Genomic DNA, 25,921 nt, shown 5'->3' with positions numbered 1-25,921 from the left:
TAGCCATTCACATCTCGAGGTTGTTTTCAGTGTGGAGAGGTAGGGCATATCAAGAGGGATTTCTCCAGGCATGTTAGAGGTGCAAGCACCCCGGGGTTCTCAAGCATTGACTTCAGTTCCAGTTGTTACACCACCATCCCCACTAGCTAGATGGGAAGCTCAGGCAGTCAAGGGATGTCCCAAAGGTGGAGCTTAGACGGGCGAAGGCCAGGCCCTCTGTTATGCATTTTCTGGTAGACCTAAAGCAGAGGCCTCTGATGCAGTTATTATAGGTATTATTTCAGTATGTCATAGGGATTCACCAATTCTATTTGATCTAGGTTCTATATATTCCTATGTGTCATTCTAGTTTGCATCGTATTTAGATTTGCCCCATAATTCTCTTGATTTTAATGTTCATGTATCTACGCCTATTGGTGACTCTATTATGGTGGATGGTGTGTATTGGTCTTGTTTGGTTACCATTGGGGGGATATGAGACTAGTGTCAATCTCCAGTTTCCTAGCATGGTGGATTTTGAGGTGATTTTGGGTATGGATTAGTTATCTCTGTATTATGTTATTCTTTATTGCCATGCTAGACCATAACGTTAATTGTGCTAGGGCTGCCAAGGTTGGAATGGAAAGGTTCTCTTGGGTATACTTCTAGTAAGGTGGTGTTATTTCTGAAGGCTCAGCGGCTGGTTGAGAAGGGGTGTATGGTATACTTAGCCTTTGTTAGAGATATTAGTGCCGATACTCCTACTGTTGAGTCAGTTCCGGTGGCGAAGGAGTTTCCAGATATGCTTCCAGCAAAGCTACCGAGCATGCCACCAGATAGGGATATGAAATTTTGGTATTGACTTGGTGCTGGGCACTCATCCCATATCTAATCTACCATATCGCATGGCTCTAGGTGAGTTGAAGTAATTGAAAGAACAGTTTTGAGAGTTGCTGTATAAAAGGTTCATCAGGTCTAGTGTATCACCGTGGGATGCACTGGTATTGTTTGTGAAGAAGAAGGATGGTTCCATAAGGATGTGAATTGATTACAGGCAGTTGAACAAGGTTACCATCAAGAACAAGTATCCATTGCCTCGTATTAGTGACTAATTTAATCAGCTTCAGGGTGCTAGGATGTTCTCAAAGATTGACTTGAGATCGGGTATCTCCAGTTGAAAATTAGATATTTGGACATCCCTAAGACAGCTTTCAGGATTCGTTATGGACACTATGAGTTTTTGGTGATGTTTTTTGGTTTGACTAATGCCCCAGCAACTTTCATGCATTTGATGAACAGTGTGTTCTATCCTTATTTGGATTCTTTTGTCATTGTGTTCATTTATAAAGTCTTGGTGTATTCCCGTAGTACTGAGGAGCACGACTAACATTTGAGGATTGCTAAGTTCTCTAAGTACGAGTTTTGGTTGGACTCAGTGGCATTCTTGGGTCATACGGTATGTAGTGAGGGGATCAAGGTGGACCCGAAGAATATTGAGGTAGTTCTGAGTTGGGCCAAACTTTCTACCGCTATAGAGATCAGGAGTTTCTTGAGTTTGGCTAGTTACTGCCATCGCTTCGTAAAGGGCTTCTAAAGAGATCAAGAGCTTCAGAAGGGATCTCCGTTCAGGTTGTCGAAAGAGTGTAAAGAGAGCTTTCAGAAGCTCAAGACTGCTTTGACTACGGCTCCAGTTTTGGTTTGCCTTGAGGATTTGCATTGGGTGTGTGTTGATACAGGATGGTAGGGTGATTACCTACGCGTCACGCTAGTTGAATCCATATGAGAAAAAATATCCGGTGCATGATTTGGAGTTAAAAGCTATTGTACATGCGCTCTAGATTTAGAGGTATTACTTATATGGCGTGTCTTGTGAGATGTATATAAATCAATTGAGTCTCCAACATCTGTTTAAACAAAAATATTTGAATATTAGGCAGCGGAGATGGTTGGAGCAGTTAAAAGATTATAATATAACCATTATTTATCATCTAGAAAAAGCTAATGTTGTAGCAGATGCGTTGAGTAGAAAGGCGGATAACATAGGGAGTTTGGCATTTATTCCAGCTGTGGAGAGACCGTTAACTATGGATGTTTAGGCCTTCGCCAACAGATTTGTGAGGTTTGATATTTCGGAGTCTAATTGGGTTCTTGCTTTTGTTGTATCATAGTTGTCGTTGTTTGAGCGCATTAAGGCTCACCAGTATAATGCTCCCCACTTCCTTGTCCTTAAGGACATGGTGCAGCGAGAGGATGCTAAGGAGGTAAATATTGGTGATGATGGGGTATTGAGGCTTCAAGGTCGGATCTGTGTTCCTAAAGTGGATGGCTTGAGGGAGTTGATTCTTGAGGAAGCTCACAGTCTGCGGTATTCTATTCATTCAGGTGCTATGAAGATGTACTGTGATTTGAAGCAGAATTACTGGTGGAGGAGGATGAAGAAGAACGTTATTGGACATGGTGCACGTTGTTTGGACTGTCAACATGTCAATTATGAGCATCAGTGACTGGGTAGTTTGCTTCAGAGGTTAGATATACCGGAGTGGAAGTGGGAGCGCATCAATATGGACTTTGGGGTAGGGTTTCTATGGACCTTGAGGAGATTTTATATTGTTTGGTTAATCATGGACAAACTGACTAAGTCTACATATTTTATTCCAGTCATGACTTCCTACACTTCTGAGCAGTTGGCTCGGATTTATCTTAGAGAGATTGTTCGCCTGCATGGTGTGTCTGTGTTTATTATCTCGGATCACGACGCTTAGTTTACATTGAATTTTTGGAGAGTTGTGCAACCTGAGTTGGGCACGTAGGTTGAGTTGAGTACGACACTTCATCCTCAGACAGACGGGCAGTCCGAGTGAACCATTCAGATCTTGGAGGAAATATTGAGATCCTACGTTATTGATTTCGGAGGTCAGTGGGACCAGTTTTTACCATTATCAAAGTTCTCATACACCAATAGCTACCAATCTAGTATCCAGATTGCTATGTATGAGGCCTTATATATGAAGCGATGTCATTCTCCGGTTGGTTGGTTTGAGCTTGGAGAGGCTAGGTTTTTGGGTATAGATTTGGTTCATGATAATTTGGAGAATGTGAAATTGATTCAGGAGCGGCTTCATACAGCACAGTCCAGAATGAAGAGTTATGCTGATAGGCGGTTTGCGATGTAGCTTTCATGAAAGGTGAGAGGGTTCTTCTTAGAGTTTCTCCTATGAAGGGCGTGATGAGGTTTGGGAGGATATACAAGTTGAGTCCTCTGTATATCAGTCCATTTGAGGATGTTAAAGAGGCTTGGTGAGTTGGCTTAAATATTTGCTTTGCCACCCAACTTTTTAGGAGTTTATCCTGTGTTTCATGTCTCCATGCTTCAGAAGTGTGCTAGATTTCAGTTCGATGCAGTTGGATGAGAACTTTGCTTATTAGGAGGAACCAGTGGCTATTTTGGACAGGCAAGTTCGGAAGTTGAGTTCGAAGGATATTGTATCAGTGAAGGTTCAATGGATAGATCAACCGGTTGAGGAGGTAAGTTGGGAGATCGAGCATGATATGCGGAGCAGATATCCTCATCTTTTCGGCACTCCAGGTATGATTCTAGACCTTTTCGAAGACGAACATTTATTTAAGAGGGGGAGAATATTTTGTATATTTGAGCCCAGTTCTCCTATTTCATGTTTCCTGTATGTGTGTTTATTATTTGTGACTTGCAGGATGGTTGGTTTGATTTCGGAAAGGTTTAAGAGGGATTTGAGACACTTAATATCATTTTGGAAGCTTAAGTTAAAAAGTTGGCGAAGGTTTGACTTTATATAAATGGCCTCAGATTGGTAATTTGAGAGTTCCAATAGGTTCGTACGGTGAGTTTGAACTTGGGTGTATGCCCGGATTTGGATTTGGAGGTTCCTAGGATATTTTGGTGTTATTTATCGAAAGATAGAAATTTTGGAGGTATGGAAAATTCCTAAGTTTGACCAGTGGTGGACTTTGATGATATCAGATTCGAATTGTAGTTCTGAAAGTTGATATAGGTTAGTTTTATCATTTAGGACTTGTGTGCAAAGTTTGGGTTTAATACGAATTGATTAGGCTTGAATCGGACACTTAGTTTGAAGTTTCAAAGTTAATAAACTTAAGAGAAGATTAACACGTGGTTTGGATCGCTGATTCTTGATTTTTGGAGAGCAAGTTCACTGCTACTTTGGAGATAAGTAATTTTCACTTGAATTTGACTTTATATCATGATTTTCAATGGATTTCTACACCTAAAAGGTTGGATTTCAAAGTGATAGTTGGAAGTTTTTTCTAGAAATTTTAGAAAGTGAATAATTGATATTTGAACCCCGATTTGGAGTTGGATTTGAATGAAACTTGTATATTTGGAGTTGGATTTGAATGAAACTTGTATATTTGGACTCGTATTGGAGTGGGTATTCGGGATTTATAAGTTTTGTCGGGTTCCAGAAAGCAGGCCCGGGTTGACTTTGTGTATTTGATTAAAGATTCCATCTTTATCATGTGGGTTCGATTATTCAATTTTGTTTGGCATTATTGAGTTGTATCTGACTAGATTCAAGACGTTTGGAGTTGGAGTTTTGAGGATTTGGCATTTTTAGTGATTTTAAGACTATCAGATGGAGGTAAGTCTCTCGGTTAACTCTGTTAAGAGGGAAACCCCTAGGATTTGACTTGATTGCTATGTGTTTAAGGTATTGGGGTGGTGTATATACGTGGTGGCAAGCGTATATGCACTTACCGAATTTATATCATGACCGAGATAGAATTGAAATATCGTATGCCTTGTTTTTACTATGTGTTCATTTGATTCGTGATTTATTTGACCTATGTGATTACATTTTCTCTCTTATTCATGTAAAAAATCATGCCTAGGTTTATGATTATTAATGAAGGCATGGGAACTTATCCTTGATATGTTGAATTGCTTAAATTATCCATTGTCACGTAGAGATTCCATGAGCACATATCCGTATAATTTTTGTTAAGTCCATGTGCACCCTTTATATGTAATTCTTGAGCATATGCATACATTTTTAATATGGATACTTATTTTGGTCTGAGAATTTTGATATAAAAGGTATAAAGTGCATATGAGATACAGTTATGGCACATAGGACATGATGATCGGATGTTGATTTATGAGTGATGCTATTATGCTCCTTTTTGCACTAGGATTTGGATCATCCCTCCAGAATCAGGTGAATACCCATGTTACTTTGGGCCCCGTGAGTGTGGTCAGTATATGAATTTTGTACTGCATCGATATATGGATTTTGTATCGGGTTATGTTGATACATAGATTGTGTATCGGGGTACATGGATCTCGTACCGTTTGAGCATGCATCCATATTATTGACTCATATAGAGTATTCAATTAATTGTTAATTTTTACTTGAAATTCTTATATGCAAGTTGGGAGTCCCGGCTCCGTTAATTGAGCATGCTACCATTTGTTATTATATTTGAGCAGCGTTATGATTAATTCTGTTCTGGAAAAGCATGCTTAATACCGTTGAATTATTGATATTTGTGATTCGTGTTATTCTTGACGTTATCTACTGTGATGACCCAAAAGGTCATAAAGACCTCGAAAAGCACTATTTATCACTCCTCGAGTTTTAAAACTCAACTGAGTTGACTTTGGTTAATATTTTTAGTAAACAGACTCGGATCAGTATTTTAACAGTTCTGATAGGTCTGTATCATGATTTGGGACTTGGGCGTATGCCCGGAATCAAATTCCGAGGTCCCTAACCCGAGATATAGAATTTTGATGAAAAATTAAAAGTTTGAAAGTTTGATGATTTTAAGAATTGACCGATGTTTGGTCTTATTGATACCGGGTCCGTATTGTGGTTTCGGAGCCCGGTACAAGTCCACTATAATATTTATGACTTGTCTGTCAAATTTGGTGAGAAACGGAGTTGATTTGACGTAATTCGGTCGTTCGGTTGTGAAAATATAAGTTTTAAAGTTTTCTTAAACATTTCCTTTGATTTGGTATCCGATTCGTAGTTCTAGGTATTATTTTGGCAATTGATCATGCGAGCAAGTTCGTATGATGTTTTAGGACTTGGGTGCATGTTTGGTTTGGATCTCCGAGGGCTCGGGTGAGTTTCGGATAGGCTACAGGATGAATTTGAACTTAGAAAATATGATTTTCTACAACTTCAGGCTTCTGGTATTTTCTTCATCGTGTTCGCGAATGTACTCTCGCGAACGCGAAGAGCAAACTGGGCTGGCTGAATTTTTCTTCTTCGCGAATGCGAAGGTTGGTTCATGAACGCGGAGCTATGGGGACTTTACCCTTCGTGAACGCGACCAGCTCAACGCGAACGCGAAGCTTCAGAGACATGGGGGAGGGGTCAGTCGTCCTTCTACGCGAACGCGAGCACTGTCTCGCGAACGCGAAGGCTAGGGGAAACCTTCGCGAATGCGAAGGAGGACTTGCGAACACGAAAGCCACTCGGACTGCTACTCATCGCGAACGCGAAGAAGGCCTGACGCCCGTGACTTAAAACAGAACCAAAATGAGATTTTTCCCATTTTTCACAAACCCTCAATTAGAACTCGGTTTAGGAGCGATTACAAAGGAGTTTTTCAAGATTTCGAACTTGATAAGTGTTCTTTATCATATAGTAATTGTATTTCATAAATCTAAGTCTATATTCATCATTTATTTCGGATTTAGATGGGAGAAATAGGAATTTTTATAAAACTTTCCAAAAACGAAAATTTAAGATTTGAAGGTCCATTTGACATCGGAATTTGATAATTTTTGTATGGTTGGACTCATCTTGGAATGGGTGTTCGGATTTAGTAATTTTTTCTGAGATTTGAGATGTGGGCCCCACTGTCGATTTTTAAAATAAATTTCGGATTTTAATCCGAAAAAAATTAATAAATTTATATGGTATTAATTCCTACAATTTGTATTGAATATATTGAATTGTTTATGACTAGATTTGAGGATTTCGGACACTAATTCGTGAGGCAAGGGTGTATTGAAAACTTGAAAGTTGGTTGCGAAGCGAGGTAAGTGTCGTGGTTAGCCTTGACTTGAGGGAATAGAACCCTTGAATTGTTTGCTATGTGAATTTCATGTGTAACAATGTATAGGCAAGGTTACGAGTGCTTATACTTTGTCAAATTAATTGTTTGCATAATTATTAAATATCATAAATTATTTTAATACATGAATTAATTGTTATAATAATGGTTTCTTTCCCATTCCGTGTTATATATTAATTCTTGAATTCTTGCAATAATTATTATATCCTTATTTAATTTATGTGTCTTAATTTCTACTTGACATTTAGCATATTAAATATTAAACTGCCTATTTTCTCCTTGATTTCCATAATTAATTTCTACTTGTCATTGTTTGTTTCATAAATGAATTATAATTATTGTATATCTTGATGCTTAATAATTTCTCATTGAACGTGGTATTTATTGAAGTAATCTTTATTACATTTATGAATTGTTAAAATATATTGGGGGATCGGGTTGTACACCGCAACAGACTTATTTAAAAGTCTATATTTGGGGATCGGGTTGTACGCCGCAATAAACTTATTTAAAAGTCTATATTGGGGGATCGGGTTGCACGCTGCAATAGACTTATTTAAAAGTCTATATTGGGAGATTGGGTTGCACGCCGCAACATAATTGATTAAAATGAAAAAAGAAGCTCGTGCACTTGTGACACCAATTCTGGGATGGCATTTAGACATCGCTATTATTATGGATTATTCACTACATTTCAGACTTTACTTCCGCATTAGTTTCCTTGTTATTAATTAATTTAAAATTATTTTAAGATGGCTAATATTATTCTAACGTTGGCTTGCCTAGCAAGTGAAATGTTAGGCATCATCACAGTCCCGAATGTGGGAATTTCGGGTCATGACATCTACTATTTCAGTTCTTAATTATGATATTGTACTAGTGTGGTAAATATTCGGAAGTATCTAGCCTCACTACTACTTCTTCAAGGTTAAACTTGATACTTACTAGGTACCAATTGTGGTGTACTCATGCTACGCTTCTGCATCCTATTTTGTGCAGATCCTCAGTTGGGTCCTAGCAGATCTTCTTGAATGAGCTTGGGTGACCGTACTGAGACTTAGGGTGAGCTGCACTTTATGGATCTACTTCGCAGTACCCTATTCCCTATTCATTTATTATTTCGATCTATTTATATTTCAGACAGCGTGTTATGTATACAGACTTATTCTCATTTTCGTAGTTTGTTGGTGTACTTATGCCACCTAGTCTTTGGGGTATTTTGTATTGGCCGTGTTTAGGCTGTGTTTTGGTTTTATTAGTTATTGTTACTGTTTGAGACTATTTCTAACTTTACTTATTATATAACTATGTTAATTAAAAGAAATGAACTTTATTTTATGGATTGTGAGTTAGCTTGCTTAGCAAGTTTGGCTAGGCGCCATCATGGCCTTGAAGTGGGATTTTAGGTCTTGACAAAGAATTTAATTGATTTGGTTTAATCATATTGTTTGTGGTCCAACGTATTAATTCAATTTCTTAATCTATTTGTCAAATGTTAGGTTGAAAATTTTGGCGCTCACCATGGATCCCTAACAATTGTATAGTTATTCTAATATGTCATTAATCATTTCTTGATTCCTTAGTTCTCACTTGTTAATTGTATTCTAAGGCAACATAATGTTTGGACACAACAACTGGCCAATTAATCCTGTTAAGCAAAATGACCAAACCCGACCAAATGAATAAGGTCTACCAACCGGAGGAATAGCACGATCAACTCCAGATAATTGGAGTCAGGAATACACCATTCACATCTAAAGAGAATTCCCTTGTACGATCTTCTAGTAGGGGGAGAGAACAATCCGGTCTGGAAGAAACAATGATATTTCATAGCCCAATAATAGACATGGAGCAATCAGATTGGGATAGTGGTGATAGCCCTAACCAGCAGTGCGAACACCAAAATGCTGACCCTCCAACAAAGAACAGAACCAGTTGTGAAAACTCCCAAACTACACCCCAAGAAAAGTTGAACTCCCTGATGATCTAGAGACTGGAAGTTCAGGTACAACTGGTCATTCAGAATTGTAAAGTTTGATATTAACTCTGCAAGACTCTTTGCTGAAATAGATCAAGGAGAAAAATAAGCAAATTGATCAAATTCCGGGGGTTTCACCCATTCTCAAAAGGATAGACATAGAAAAGTATCCCCAGTAGCCCTGGAGCCGAGACCATATCATAGCTTAAGTTCAAAATATTGGATATCCTAAAGTATGATGGAACTTCAAACCCCCGAGACCATGTCATAGCTTAAACAACCAAATCAAGGGAAACGATCTTGGCAAAGTAGGAGATCGAATTGATACTCGTCAAGAAGTTCGAAGAAATTCTCACGAAGGGGGCATTAACCTAGTATTCTCTTTTGCCTGAAAATTCAATTAGTTCATTTGCAGAACTTGCAATGCCTTCGTTAAGGCATGCACCAGAGCCTAGAATGTTGGGAAGAGAATGGAGGACATCTTCAAAACTCAACAAGGGAGCATATAGTTACTCTGAGACTTCATGGACCGATTTTAGCGAGAGGGAGGATACTACTACACACGGTCGCGAACAATTGGGCTGCAGGCCTGCAGTGGCCTTCACAAAGAATTTGAAAAAAAGCGTTTAGAGGCTACGCGGAGATTGAAGGATAGTCTTCGAGATTTCCACCCAAAAAAATAGAACGATATATTATCGGTATAGCACTAAACTCCAGATATAGGACGACATGGTAGTTCAAACTGGTGTTGATAAAAAATTGGGAAGTAGATATATCGACCGTTTGGAGAACACAATAAGATGAATAGAGCATGACCATAGGAATTCAAGGAGTTGGTACAAAACCTTACACTGGATCTTCTCGGCAAGGATCCGAGAAGAGATGGGAAGCAAGCCAGGATAATAGAGGTTCCAACTGAAAAGACAACACCGAACCTTCACGAACTGGAAAGGTACATGATGTACCAAATCTCACAGAACACATTTTTTGTATCAGTCCAACTAAGTTAGTAGTTGATTTGATGCATATTGAAGACAAACGTGTCAGTCATGATGCACTGGAAGTTATATTATGAATTTTAGAAGCTGATGCCAAACTTGTTTTAATTGGTTCAAGTATCTCCATAAATATCATCCGATTAAGGGTTGTGGAGGAGATGCAATTGATAGAAAAAAATCATTATGGCAGCGCGTGTCTCTCTAGATTTAGCAAACTCCAGCGAGAAAACCCGGGGAGAAATTACTTTGTCAAATTTTGCAAAAGGGTCCAAAGACACCCTATTCCAAGTGATAGCCGGAGATATGGCCTACAATATCATCATAACGAGATCGTGGATTCATGACATGCAAAAGCGTTCATCTACATTCAAGTATTGATGTTCCCGACTAAATAGGATTTTAGAGAGATCAAAGGAGAATAAAGAGCAGCTCAAGAGATGAACTTGATGGTTCTCACAAGCAGCCTTGCCGAAAGCAGGAATTCTATATAGTAATTAAAGCAGCAAAGGTCACCAATGTTCCCAAACTCATGACCGATCTAGTAGACGAAGTGCCAAATATTGATGAACTCAAGTCCCGATGGTTCAAGATACGATCAACAATTCCGACAAACTAGATGCTACTAAACCAACAATCAAAGAGATAGATACAGTCATCCTTTTCATCAACTTCTTGGAGAGAAAGGCTTATGTCAGTTCGAGTCTTAACCTCAAAGTCAGAACCATATTTATTGAATTCTTACATTTTAATATAGATTATTTTTCCTGGTCCCACAAATATGATAAGTATTCCAACGTAGTGGCAGTTCCAAAAAATAATAGTAAGTGGAGAGTATGCATTGATTAGACTAATTTGAATAAAACATGCCCCAAATTTTTTTTTCCATTACCGCATATTGATCAACTCATAGACGCTACTAATGGGCGTGAGCTATTAAGATTTTTAGATGTATATTCTGGGTAAAATAAAATTATAATGGACCCGAAAGGTCAGAAGAATACTTTATTTTTTGTTACGGACCAGGGGACAACGTAATGCTATTCGGACTTAAGAACGTCGGAGCCACATATAAATGATTGGTAAATTGAATATTTAAGGACTACATCAGAAAATCTATGAAAGTTTACATTGATGATATACTGGTAAGTCTGTCCAATCAGAGGATCAGTTGAGCCATTTAAGGGAAATTTTCGCCATTCTTCGGAGATACAATATGAAGTTAAACTCGGAGAAATATCCATTTATAGTAGCTTTCGAAAAGTTATTCGGACTTCTCGTTTCTAATAGGGTAAGTAAAGTCAATCTGGATCAAATCAAAGCCATTAAAGGAATATCGGATGTGCTAACAAGTAAAAAGGGCAAAGGTTGATAGGTCGGATAGCAGCTTTGGGAAGACTTACATCCAGATCTTTAGAAAGTATTATAAGTTCTTCTCCACACTCTAAAAAATAAAAAGACTTTGACTAGACTCCAAAATCTCAGCAACCTCTCAGAGATGTAAAGAGTTATTTGGCTAATTCATCACTACTCTCGAAAGCCCAGATGGAGAATAGTTGTTAGTCTACTTGGCAAGTTCAGAAATATCGGTGAGTATTGTCTTAGTACGAGAAAATAAAGGTATACAATCTCTTATATATTATGTCAATGAATCACTTCTAGACATAGAAATTAGATACCTACACTTAGAAAAATTAGCTCTGGAACTAATAGTAGCTGCCCAGAAGCTTTATGCATTATTTTCAGTGTCATCATACGTTTGTTGTCACGACTTTTCTATTATAGAGCATCCTTTACAAACTAAAACTCTCGGGATGAATTGCTAAGTCGACGGTGGAACTTAGTAAATATGACATTACATATCAACCTTGTACTGCCATCAAATCACAAGTCTTAGCTGACATTTTGGTTGACTTCAGTTTGGGTATACTCCCCAAGGCTGAAAAAGAAGTGATAATAGCTTCTGGTACAGTACCCGAATTTTGGACCCTTGTCGCGGATGGGTCAGTCTTTTAACATTAAGGACTCCCAGCTTATGGTAAAATCAAATCCAAGGAACGTATGCATCACGGGAGGCTCGCATGTAGCAATACTTAGCTAAATTCATGAATCTCTAAATGCATTATGAGAATAGAAGGTCATACAAATACCTCGGGAGAATAACTTTGAAGAAGATGCACTGGCACATCTAAGTTTAGCAGAAGATATCATTGAGTCGGGAAGCAACTAGTGGTTCATCTATTCTATTCTTCCATCGACAAAAGTAGAAATAAGGTAAATTCGATACATTTAACTTGAGATTGGTGTAATAAATTTGTCAATTACTTGGAGAACAGGATAGTACCCTAAGACAAGAAGAAGCTAGACAACTTAGGATCCCGACAGGTAGTTATTATCTTATTAAAGCAGAACTATTCCGGAGAACATTTAGTGGTCCTTTTGCTAGGTGCCTAGGACCAGGAGAGAGAGATTATATAATGAGAGAAGTTCATGTAAGATGTTGCGACAATTATACCAGGGACAGAGCTTTACCTCATAAGCTCATTAGGTCCGAATACTATTGGCCCAAAATGGAGCAAGACATAAAGGATTTTCTCATAAAATGTAAAAAAATATCAGCATTTCGCCCATCTGCTACACCAATCGGCGAGCCCCTCCACCCCTTCTTCGCCTTGTGGCCATTCATGAAGTGGGATACTGACATAGTTGGATCACTTCTATAAGCCTCGAGACAAGTAAACGTTTTGCTAGATTTTCATTCTCTAAATGGGTGGAAGCATGTACATTTTCAAAACTCTGAGAGAAAGAAATTAAGGACTTCATATAGAGAAATATCATATGTCGTTTCGAAGTTCCAAAAGAGATCACGTGCTATAACAGACCATAGTTCATCAGAGCAAAACTGACAGAATTCCTCAAAAAATAGAAAACTAAAAGAATTACTTCAACTCTGTATCATCCATAAGCTAATGGACATGTTGAATCATCCAACAAAATCGTGTTGGATATTTAAAGAAGAGGTTAGAAGCAGCTAAAGGTAAATGGCCAGAGTTATTGTTCCGAGTGTTGTGGGCATACCGGACAACAATGAAGATCAGCACCGAAGAGTCCCCATTCTACTCGTCTATGGATCAGAAGCGCTTTTTCTTGTGAAAATAGGACAATCGAGCTTAAGTTTTTCCTACAACCGAGGAATCAAACAACAAAGCCTTGGCAACTGTATTGGACTTAGTGGAGGGACATCAAGAAATGATGTTAATCAAGATGACCGCACAGAAGGAGAGAATTGAAAATTATTATAATTAAAGGGCAACCTTAGATACTTCAAGGTAGGGGACTACGTACTTCAGAAGGAATTCCCCGGAACTCAAGAACATAATTTCGTTAAACTCATGTTGGTCAACTAGAATATTGCTCACTTGAGAACATGGACAAAAACCTCATTTTGGTCAACTGGAATATTGCTCACCTGAAACGGTTTTACTTCAAAGAACCTAAATGGTTTATTCTACCTCTCTATAGTTATTTTATTTGTACCAATATATTCAGATGATAGGAAAAGCTAGCCCGAATGATGATATTAATGACCCTTGGTAAATTTTCGAAACTAAAATAATTCCCTACCAGGGTCAAGGCGGTGTGACCAAAAAGGCTAAAGTGTCGCCTTCATCTATGTACTACATGTCTCCTATATTTCTTTTTCAAGAACATGACATATGGAAGGGTAGATGACAATGATGAAAGATCAAGTGGCTACGACAAGGCAATCAAGCGAAAAATTTAGTGTCCGAGTTTTAATCCTTCAAACTCAAACACTAAGTGGATTACATAGAGACCAACACTCATAGACAACTTAGTCTAACCGAATATTATAATAGTAATATATCCGAGAATAATATTTACACTTGGAGCAAAAACATTAATCATCCGGGACAAGCAAGCATTATTCATGTATCAGCGATCAGACAATGATAATTTTTATTGAAATAAAAAGCTCTTCTAAGAGGATTGAATTGTTTTTCTTAGGATATATTATCCCTTATTTTCGTCCGAAATAGAACTAAGTTCATCAAAGAAACTTAGTAAAAGTTATACGGATCAATTATCCTATACTATTAAATAAAAATCTTGAATATTATATAATTTTCATTTACAAAAATAAGTCATATCATTATGTTTAGCATTTTATTACATGCAAACAAGTAAGGATGCGATATCCATGCTTAGGTAAGGATGAGACGTCATCCTGATAAGCATCAAACACATTATGGGCACATTTTATGCCGATTTTATAAGAACATTATCTATGAATATCGAACAATCAATGTATCAGTTTAAAAAAACTTTTGCTCCAGCATAAAAAAGACAAATTTTGAAGTCTACATACGACTAAGTAAAATGGCCGAGGGACTAAGATGAAACTTTTATTCCAAGATTGCCCAAATATATAAGAAAATATTTCCAAGTATGATATATTCAAAGCAAACACAATTTGCATATTATTAGAGAAATAAATTTGATTGATATTTTATTAAGAGCCCAAACCCGGTATGTACATAATGCATTGTTCAAGAAGGAGGGTCTAGTGAATGCAGAGATTGCATCCAAAGCGGAAGCATGAGGTAGGAAAGATAAGGGAACATTCGGGATATCAATCACCGGAGGGGAGAAGATGCAAGATGTGCTAATATCTCCTCCTCCTCCTCCTCCTCCTCCTCCTCCTCCTCATCATCATCATCATCTCCCTCTTCTTCTTCTTCTTCTTCTTCTTCTTCTTCTTCTTCTTCTTCCTCTCTCTCGCCTATATCTTCTGAGTTATTTTCATTCATCCCTAGGCTATATTTCTTCTCTCTCGCCTATATTTTCTGAGTTATTTTCATTCATCCCTAGGCTATATTCTCTTCCATCGAGGGATGAAAATCCCAGAAGTACCCCGATATATTTTGATTGGTCTTGGAGATCCATAATCTTCCTATCTATGTTCGGCTTCACGACATAGACTTCACGAAGAGTTTCCAAATGGGTCTCCAGAGTAACTCAATTATGGTCTAACTCTGTCTTCTCCTTCATGTCTTCAAGCTATCTGGCCAAGTTGTTATAAGCTTCCTACATAGTAGCCCTATCGGCAGCACTAACTTTTCAAAAAAGAGCTTGCAAGTGGAGGAGGCTAATTCTTTTCAAATGCTGGATAGACCTGAAACTAGTGGAGCAGGACCAAGCAAGCAAGTTAGAAATGAGGGAGGCCATTTAAAACCTCCCTTAGGGAATGGATAGCATCATGTGCTGGAATACTAGAGGGCTCAATGGCCCTAATAAGCATTGGCAATCTTTTCTAATTTGGAGTTTCATTATAATGGTAGAATTTGATTAACTTGGCGACCATATTACTATCATGCTAGTTACCTAAATGGGAATGCCCAAGCTATCACATGGCAGGTGCAAAATATGGGGTTGCAGTTGTAATTTATTATGACAATTGTGTATGCATATAATACAAAGGAAGAGAGGAAGGAATTGTGGAGGTACTTGAAAGATGTAAGTAGGAACTGTCAATGCCCTTGAATTATCATGGGAGATTTGAATTCCATTTTAAACATAACTGACAGAAAGGGAGGGACTCCAGTCGCTGTTAGTGAAGTACTGGATTTCCAAAGATGTGTAGAAGATTGTGAGCTAATGAAGCTGCCATCCAAAGGGAGCAGGTGCACTTGTAATGATAAACAAGGGGAGCACATAATTTTCTCTAAAATAGACTGAGAGTTTGTAAATAATGACTGGCTATTAAATATGCCTCACTACATAGCTAATTACTTACCAGAGGGAATTAGTGACCACTGCCCAGTGAAACTAGAGCCAATTAACATCAGACCAAGCATAAGGAAGCCATTTAAATACTGTAATGTATGGGCTAGTCATCCAGGTTTTTTGGAGAAAGTCAAGGAAGTATGGCAAGTACAAGAAGGAGGATGTAAAATGTTGCAAGCAATGAAGAAGCTTAAACTGCTGAAGAAGAGCTTAAAAGAGCTAAATAAGCAGCACTTCATGAATGCCCACAACACTATAGAGCAATATAGGAAATTCAGAAGATCATCCTACCAAGTTGAGATGTTTCTTCAGCAAATGAGTAAGGCTACATGGATCAAATTAGGAGATGATACCAACAGGTATTTTTACTCTATCATCAAACACAGGAAGCTCCAACAAGCAGTCACTCAAATACAAGACAAACATGGAATCAGCATGATCCGGAGAAGATAGCTATGGTCTTTGTGGACTACTATCAGGAATTGCTGGGGAGGAAAGAGCAGGGAAGGGTTAAAGCTTTTGGGAGTTTTTTGAAGAATGGTCACATATTGACAGTGGAAGAACATGTGCAATTGGTGAGACAATACAATAAAAAGGATGTCAAAGAGGCTTTGTTTAGCATTAATATTACAAAAAGCCCAGGGCCTGATGGATACAGTATTGATTTTTTCAAGAAAGCATGGTCAATTGTGGGAGAGGATGTGACTGAAGTTGTACTGGAATTTCTGAGCAATGGGAAGCTTTTGAAGCATCTCAATGCAACCATGATCTCCTTGATTCCAAAAGTAGAGGTGCCACAAATGGCAAGCCAATATAGACCAATATCTTGCTGCAATGTATTATACAAATGCATATCTAAGGTAATATGTCAAAGATTGAACAAGACACTAACCTCACTGGTTGTAGAAAATCAAGCAGCTTTTGTTGAAAGGAGAGCACTAGCTTACAACATTCTAATCTGTCATGATCTAATGAGACATTATAATAGGAGGACTTCACCAAGGTGTTTGATGAAGGTTGACTTGAGGAAAGCATATGATACAGTTAGTTGGGACTTCATTGAGGAAGCTCTGATTGGATATGGTTATCTTATTTCATTTATCGAGTTGATCATGGTGTGTATCACATCAACAAAATTCTCAGTAAAAGTAAATGGAGTGGGGAATGGATACTTTGAAGGAAAGAGAGGGCTGAAACAGGGAGACCCAATCTCACCATTGCTCTTTGTACTTGTTATGGAATATCTCACTAGAACTTTGAAAAGGATGAGTGAGCTCCCAGATTTCAAATTTCATCCAATGTGCAAGAATTTAAAGCTGACACATTTAATATTTGCAGATGATCTAATAATCTTTTGCAAAGGAGATATACAATCAATTCTAAGGGGGTAATAGAGGCTTTGCACTACTTCAGTAGTGTGACAGGTTTAGAGGCAAATGCAGACAAAACAAACATCTTCCTGGCAGGAATGGAAGATGATAGGAAGGAAGAGATATTGACATACACAGGATTTTCAATAGGAACTCTACCTATTAGATATCTTGGTTTGCCTTTGTCATCTAAAAATGGAGTAAGATGGATTGTCACCAACTAGTGGAGAAGATAACTAATAGAATTAATATTGCTTACTCAAAGAAATTGTCCTATGCAGGTAGATTACAGATTATCAATGTTGTGTTATTCTCAATCTATAATTTCTGGGGAGCTATCTTTATATTGCCTCAAAGTGTGCTAAAGGAAGTGGATAGAAAATGTAGGGACTATCTGTGGGGTAGCTCTACTGAGCATAAGAGGGTGCCTCTGATAGCATGGGACAAAGTATGTGTTCCAAAGCGATTTGGAGGGCTGAATATAAAGAGCTGTAGGAAGTGAAATATGGCATCAGTGGGGAAATTGCTATAGCAACTAGCAATGAAACAGGATATGCTTTGGGTGAGATGGGTGCATGGGTTATATATGAAGAATGATGTGAGTATATGGGATCACAAATCACCTCTTGACTGCAGTTGGTACTGGAAGAAGCTCAACTCACTCAAGTTGGGAATGAAGGATTGGTATAAGGATGATAGGTACATGTTGACAGTAAATGGAAACTATTCTGTAACTATGAGCTACAATGTTTTACTAGGAGACATGGTGAAGCTGCCAGAAGCATGGAATAGGCTCATGCAACCAAAGCATAGATTCATAGTATGGCTAGCAAATCAGGAGAGGCTGCTGACCAAGGAAAGGCTCAAGAGATTACAAGTACCAATAAGTGATGATGCATGCTGCTTATGAGGGGATGGGCTGACTGAAACTCAAAAACATATATTTGCTGAGTATACATGGGTTACTGAATTAAGGGAAGAGCTGTTCATATGCTTGGAATACAATTTCAGAGATATGGGGCGAGACAAACAATAAGATGGATCAAGAGGAAGCACTGGAGACAAACAACAAAGGAGGTGATCATGGCAGTCTAGGGAGCGATGATATACCATGTATGGCAGGCCAGGAATTGGAAGTTGTTTCGAAATATAAATGGGTTGAACTTCTTTTCCAGATCCAACCACAACAACACCATTGCCCCCTTCTTCTTCCTCCCTGAGGCGACAATGAACAGCCGGGGGACTAACTTGAGAACTACTCATCTCAAGCTCGGATTGTCAACCCTTATGCTTTGTAACCTTTTTTCTTTTTGAAGGAAGCTTGACAGGGAAAACACCGGATTCGTCGGCACTCTATTGTCAGAAAAGTAATTCCCGAATTCTCTATGGGGCTTCTCTGTAAACAGGTAGACCAACTCAGGGCCGGGATTGTCGTTTGTCTCCTTCCAGGCCTGATTTTTGGTCCTTAGACTAATCTCAGAAGCAATGACCTTCAATCCCCATGAAACCGTAGAAGAAATGTCCAAGATCTTGGAAATTCGCCTTTTGATACCATTAACCCCACCTAACTCTACCATGGTAGCTGTAATTCACAAAATACTAGTTAAGTAGAAATATAATAAATGAAGAAGATAGGTGAGAAAAGAGAAACTTATGGTTGATGTATTCCACCTTTCAGGGAAAGGCATTTCTCTGAACGAACTAGATACCGGGTTGGCATTATAACAAACCTTTCGTACCACTTCTAAGTGTAATCGTCATCACAGTCAGAAAACGAGATATTTTTCCCTTAGAGGTCATAGTAGACATGCCCCCTCGGTAAAGCTTGGAAGAATAAAGATGGAGAAGATGTTGAAAAGTGAAGTCTATTTAGATTTAGAAGCAAGGTGACGAAGACAAGCAACCAACCTCCATAATCGAGGATCGACTTGAGCCAAGCAAATGAAATATTGCCTGCACTTTTTCTCAATAACTTTGTCTAACGGAAGCTTGAATCCGATGATAGATGGCGACTTTGTTTTAGTAAGTGTATACAAAGGAGTGCCCAGGTCGATAGCTAGTAATTAGTTCATTTGTTCGAATACAATGAAACTTAATACTATCATCATCCCATTTGCAATCATACCGGACGGTAGAAAGATGGTCACGTATAATCACCAAAATAAATTCACCTATCGGTTTGTTCCCAGTACCGTATTGCTTCTTGGTCTTGTCCTAGACCTGAAAATCCATCTTAAGTCCAATATCTTAGGATAATATAAGATATCATATTTTTCTAATCGGGATTTAAGTCGGATCCCCTATTCTTAGAGGAAGATTCGCCGACAGTCGCTTTGTTTACTTTGCTCCTCTTTGTCAATGGCGAAGTATCCAATATTTTTTCTATTTTTTCAAAGACGACCGCTAAGGAAAACCTCTCAGCAACATTGAGACCGATAGAAATAGAAGGCTCATTTTCTTGAGAATTGTGGCTTTGAGATTCCATGTCTGGAAATTGCAGAAATGAAGAAGAAGAAGAAGAAGAATAAGAAGAAGAAGAAGGAGGAGGAGGGGGAGGAGGAGGAGGCTGATTTTCTTGAGAATTGTGGCTTTGAGATTCCACGTCTGGAAATTGCAAAAAAGAAGAAGAAGAAGAGGAGGAGGAGGAGGAGGAGGGCAAAGAGCTTGGGGAAGAATCAGGCAACAGTAGGAGATGTCGAAGGAAAGGAATATTATTTATAGGCATAACAGTCATCATTATCTTGATAATTGACTATAATTTAACCTTCTATCAGAATTTATCATGTGTTAGAAGCATTAAATGAAAAGGATTCACGTCGTTTCAGATTCAAAAGTGTAATGGCGGTTACTTGTGATTTTCGCTAAAATCATTTCATTTTTAGGATACTTTTCCAAAACTACCGAAAAAGTGAGGGAACTATCTATATTGGTAAAATACGGCCAGCACAAGAGTTCTGGGTAGACACAAGCGTCCAGGTAGATAGTCATTTTGTAACACCGAACTCTGAGATACACATGATCTGTACATAAATGTAACCGACTAGATTCATGCTTACTGCAAATAATGGGTGTAATATCTAGGCTAGATATTAGGAGAACAGTTGCATTAAGGTTAACTGTATATATCCTTCTTCCCACAATTATAACCTATTCTGATTCAACATGACAGACTGATATTATATTGAAGCACCTCTCTCTCAATTATCAACATTGCTCATCAGATTTTATTTATTGGAGTTTCTGAAATAAGAATATATCTTTCTCATTTCTTGCTCATTTGGTTATTTCAATTACTTCATGATCATTGTTATTATTATTATTATTATTATATTGCTTTTTATCAACAAGGATCTAATTTCTTTGATTTAATTATATTATTATTTGTGGCCCAACGTATAAATTTAATTGCTTAATTTATTTATCAAATTCTAGGTTGAATACACTTTAGAGTTAATACAACTAGTAGGCGAAACAAAGAATATAAGAGTAAATATGCATCTATTACTTTCTAATTAAAGTCACATCATGACGTCCAGTCTCAAGATATAAAATATATGTTCAGTCAAGATTTCTTTATAACAAAATTCTTTTATAAACTTCTTAGTTAGCGGATAAAGAGACTGAAGAAGCTGGCGAAGTTAAATATATAAGTATCCAAATACCCTTATATTCCTTCTAAATTGATTCATGTTGAACCACTTTTAAGGTTAAAAGTAAACTAAATTCAATTTTGTAGGAAAAGAAGGAAAAAAATAATCTAACATTGGGTTGGGGTGGTTGATATAAAAATTAAACCACATGAAACAAAAAATAATAATTTTACTTAAAAGAAGAATTAAAAAATGACCACAAGCGCAAAATCCTTCTAATGAATCTCATGATTTAAAATTACTTAATATTAAAATATTCCTAATGTCAAATTGTAATGAGAGGAGAAGATAAATCTTACCTGAGCAGTTTCAGATTGATCTGATGATTTGGGGGAAGTGATAGCTGCATAACTGGAAATTATGAGATTGTAAGTGGGTTTAATTTGCAAATTATTTAAAAATAAAATTGGGCTTAAAAATTAACTTTTAAGCCAATAATACTAACACTAGAAGTGCATCTTCAACAGTAGCAGCCAGTATCCCTACCATTCCAACTGTCCAATTCAGAGGAAGAATACTGAAAAATAAGACACATGCGTGCATTAAATTTTAAATAGTAAATAGTAAATACATAGTAGTAATAAAGAAAGGTTGTGAGAAGAAGGTACCCTGAGTGTGAGATACGTCCAAAGCTTGGCTTAAAACCAACAACTCCACAAAGAGCAGCAGGCATTCTAACAGATCCTAAACTTATCCAGAACAATGGGTCAATAACCCAATCCAACTCAAAACTCAAAACCATTTTGTGAGAATGATAAGATTACCTCCTCCATCGACACCAAGGGCAGCAGGGCATAAACCTGCAGCCACAACAGCAGCAGAACCACTAGAAGAACCACCGGCAATCCTTGCAACATTATAAGGATTTCTAGTAGTTCTATAAACAAATTAAGCATCAAAATCAGTACTAGTTAATTATGAGGATTAATTAATAATGGAGTAATGTATAAAACTAGTGTTGTTGTAATATTTTATTTACCCATGATGAGGATTAATACCACTAGTTCCAGCACCAAGCTCATGCATGTTTGTTTTTCCCACCAATATTGCACCACATGATCTCAAACGCCTCACACACTCTGCATCATCCTTGCACCCTCTTACCTTGTGCATCCACTTTGTGCCTCCTGTATTAATAATACTCTACAACTTACCTGAAAACTTAACTTACTGCTCATTTTAATTTTCAACTACCTACTCACCTGTAGTGGGATAAGGCATACAATCAATTTCATCTTTTATTGCAATTGGCACTCCATCTAAAACTGATAATGCTTCTCCTGGGGAACAATCATATGCCGCCAATATTAAACCAATTAAGAAATATTTCTCTAAAATAATAATTAATAAATAGCACTATTTTATTTACCGCCCTCTTCAGATCGTACCTTGTTCGTATCGATTAGTTGACATAGTAGCTTGTCTTAACATATCCTCAGCATCAAAGTTAATAAAAAATGACATTTGCATTGAAGAAGTAGATGATCGATGAACCGCTGATAAAAACCTATCGATTACCTGTCAAAAAACATATACTGTAAGTCCTAAAGAAATTTAATATATGTCTGAAAAAGCAACTCGAATTGATAATTAGTAATAAATATAAGTCGTTATTAGAAATAATTCAACATAATTCTTTCCATATTGAAATGAAGAAAATGACCATGTGTTTTAAAAATCTCTTGTGATTTATTTTCAGATCTTTTAAGTGTTGTTGAAAAATTTAAAATAAATTTAAAAATTTGTAAAGTGCCATAAAATCAATTTAAGAAGCATGGTTGATCAGGAATTGGCGACGATATTCGAGCTTTCGCAAAATTCACCATCTTATCCAAGGTCCCAACAACCTCTTTTTTTCTAGAAAAACTAAGAGAATATTAATTGGGGTTTCTCATGATTACTCAAGCGGCCTGATATATTTACCTGTCAATACAAAAATTTTAAATTTTTAAAATTTTACACTGTAACAATATTATATTTTGTATACCTACGAAATATACAATTCACATTTTATATACCTTAATTAATTATATACAATACAAAACTGTATTGTACACACTAAATGTATACAAAATATAAATTATATAGCAAGAAAATATATAAAGTACATATTTGTTGGGGACTTCATACATATTTTATCCTAAATGGGAACGGAGTGTAGTATTTTTCAAATGGGTATTTTCGTGTAGTTTTTTTTGACAATTGAGTACAACAACAACATACCCAATACTATCCCACACTGTGGGGAGTGTAGTATGTACGCAGACCTTATCCCTACCTTGTGAGGATATAGAGGTTGTTTCCAATAGACCCTCGGCTCAGGAAAGCATAAGCACCACATTAATGAAAATATAGACAAGAAGGGACAGTACCAAAAAGCCATATAAAAGCAGAATAAAAATAACAAGATAGTAAGGTGATCAACAATGAAAGAAAACAACGGATAGTCATAAAGATCTACTACCAACAGAAAGCGCGACTGCGTGCCAATACTACTGTTATGAACACTCTAGACTGCCTACTTTGCTACCCTAATCATCGACCTCCATACATTCCTATCAAGGGTCATGTCCTCTGTCAGCTGAAGTTGAGCCATGTCTTACCTAATCATCCCTCCCCACTTCTTCTTTGGCCCACCTCTACCTCCCTGTAGGCCCTCCAATGTCAACCTCTCACACCTCCTCACCGGGGCGTTTATGCTCCTCCTCCTCACATGATCAAACCACCTAAGCCAAACTTCCCGCATCTTGTCCTCAATAGGGGCCACACTCACCTTGTCAGGAATAACCTCATTTCTGATCCTATCTAACCTGGTGTGCCCGCACATCCATCTCAGCATCCTCATATCTGCTATCTTCATCTTCTGGACATGAGCGATCTTGACTGGCCAACACTCATCCCTATACAATATCGTTGGTCTAACCACCGCTCTGTAGAAATTACCCTTAAGTTTCAGTGGCACCTTCTTGTCACATAAAACACCGAAAGCGAGTCTCCATTTCATCCATCTCGTCCCAATACGATGTGTGACATCTTCATCAATCTCCCCACCCCCTGAATAATAGACCCAAGGTACTTTAAACTCCCTCTCCTAGGGATGACCTGCGAGTCCAGCCTCACCTCCCCTTCCCCTCCTTGAGTCTCGCCACTGAACTTACACTCCAAGTATTCCGTCTTGGTCCTGCTCAACTTAAAACCTTTAGATTCCATGGTCTGCTTTCATACCTCTAATTGAGCGTTCACACCTTTTCACGTCTCGTCAATCAATACAATATCATCTGCAAATAGCATGCACCACGGCACCTCCCCTTGGATGTGGCGCGTCAGTACATCCATCACCAGAGCAAACAAAAAAGGGCTGAGTGCCGACCCCTGATGCAACCCCATCATAACCTAAAAATGGTCTGAGTCCCCACCCACCGTCCTCACTAGGGTCATTACTCCATCATACATGTCCTTAATCAACCTAACGTAGGCAACATATACACCTCTAGCCTCCAAACATCTCCACAAAATCTCTCTCGGAATTTTATCGTATGCCTTTTCTAAGTCAATGAACACCATATGCAAGTCCTTCTTTCTCTCCCTATACAGCTCCATCAATCTCCTAACAAGGTGGATGGCTTCTGTAGTCGAACGTCCCGACATAAACTCAAACTGGTTCTCGAAAATAGACACACTCCTCCTCACCCTTAGCTCTATGATAGTAGACTAGAATCTCATATTTTAGCCGTAGTATTGCACTCAAATTACTGTATTTACTTGTGTTTGAGCTTGAATGTTAGTGTATTACACTTATTGTATGTTTTTTGCCTTGTAGGAATTGATTTCAAGTTAAAATGATATTCGGAAGCTAAATCGAACAAGTTGGAGCTTTGAAGTCTGAGTAAAAATCCAAGGAATTAAGTAGGGATCACGTTCAGGGGTTCGAAAATCAAGTCTGGACATCAAAAAATGAGAAAACAAATACACCCTGAGAAAATTGCACTACCGCTCCGCGGGCCTCATAGCGCTAGTGCAATTTTCCTGCAAAGTGAAAAAAACTCAATTTATGGCCAAATTTACACTACCGCGCCGCATGGGGCAGCGCGGGGCATGGCGCGGCAGAGCAAAAAGTGGCTAGAAATGATTTTTTGGAACGTTCTGGAATTCCCTACATGCGCGTCGTATGGGGCGGCACGGTAGCACAAAAATGTTAGAGTGACTTCCCATTTCCGCTAAAAAAGAGTAGTTTCGTCCGGGGTTTGTTTTGGGGGCGGCTTAAATACACCAAAACACCATTTTAGATGGACTTTTGATACAATTTCAACCTAAGGAGGCCAATGAGACTAAGGAGGAGTTGAAAAAATACAAGCACAAGGATTTCATCATTCCTTCCTCACTCAAGATCCGGGTTTGGATTGAATTTATGTTTTCCTATACTTTAGTTACATTTGTGAAGAACTTTTCCATGTCTATGGAGTAGATCCTTTTAGGTTTTGATGGATTTGGTGTATTGATGGTTGTTTATGGATTATAACTCTATTTTTATGTATTTGAATTGTTTTTGGAAGATTTAATTGTTGCATCTATATTCACTTGTTCTTGTAATCAAAAGAGGGATAACTTATGATATCTTTGCATTATATTATTGGTTGAGTTCATAGATTCTTCTAAGTAATCGAAATAGGCTAGTTGAATCATTGATTAAACCTAGTTAAGAGGATAATCTAGAGAGGTTCTCTTAAAGACCAATTCATTATGCATTCTTGCATATCTTCACAGAGCTTAAATTGGTTCATATTGAGAGGTTGAAACTTAATCAAGAGAGGAGTTTCTACTAAATAATTGTACTGATAATTAAGTGAATTCGAGAGACTCACTTGAACATTAGAAGTGAATTATCTAGAGTTAAATCCTAAACAATTATCTTGCACCTATCCTATCAAAATCCCTTTTTCTCCCACTAATATCTTCCTTTGCTTAGTCTTTTTTTTGATTGTCATTAGTTAATTAGCTTTAGATTCTTAATTAATTTTAGTATTAACCACATAAATCTAAATTGTTGATCATCTTGGA

The 25,921-nt window shown here is 37.7% G+C and overlaps 1 protein-coding gene across 9 annotated transcripts in view; it reads right to left on the bottom strand.

Moving 5' to 3' along the window:
* LOC104102394 (fatty acid amide hydrolase-like) overlaps nt 1-25,921 on the bottom strand; it is a 100,792-nt gene that overhangs the window by 34,427 nt on the left and 40,444 nt on the right. For all 9 annotated transcript variants that reach the window (XR_011407810.1, XR_011407811.1, XR_011407812.1 and 6 more), the window contains exons 5-11: nt 22,252-22,381; nt 22,066-22,143; nt 21,843-21,990; nt 21,628-21,740; nt 21,472-21,547; nt 21,309-21,380; nt 21,163-21,214 (exon numbers count right to left, since the gene is read on the bottom strand). Coding sequence is in view for 6 of the 9 variants with exons in the window: in XM_070174939.1 (XP_070031040.1) it covers nt 21,163-21,214; nt 21,309-21,380; nt 21,472-21,547; nt 21,628-21,740; nt 21,843-21,990; nt 22,066-22,143; nt 22,252-22,381 (669 nt within the window). In the remaining 3 variants the exon portion in view is untranslated. The remainder of the gene's footprint in view (nt 1-21,162; nt 21,215-21,308; nt 21,381-21,471; nt 21,548-21,627; nt 21,741-21,842; nt 21,991-22,065; nt 22,144-22,251; nt 22,382-25,921) is intronic.

Source organism: Nicotiana tomentosiformis, chromosome 5, assembly GCF_000390325.3.
Source record: "Nicotiana tomentosiformis chromosome 5, ASM39032v3, whole genome shotgun sequence".
NCBI classification, from domain to species: Eukaryota; Viridiplantae; Streptophyta; class Magnoliopsida; order Solanales; family Solanaceae; genus Nicotiana; species Nicotiana tomentosiformis.
This window is presented reverse-complemented; position numbering and strand designations above follow the sequence as displayed.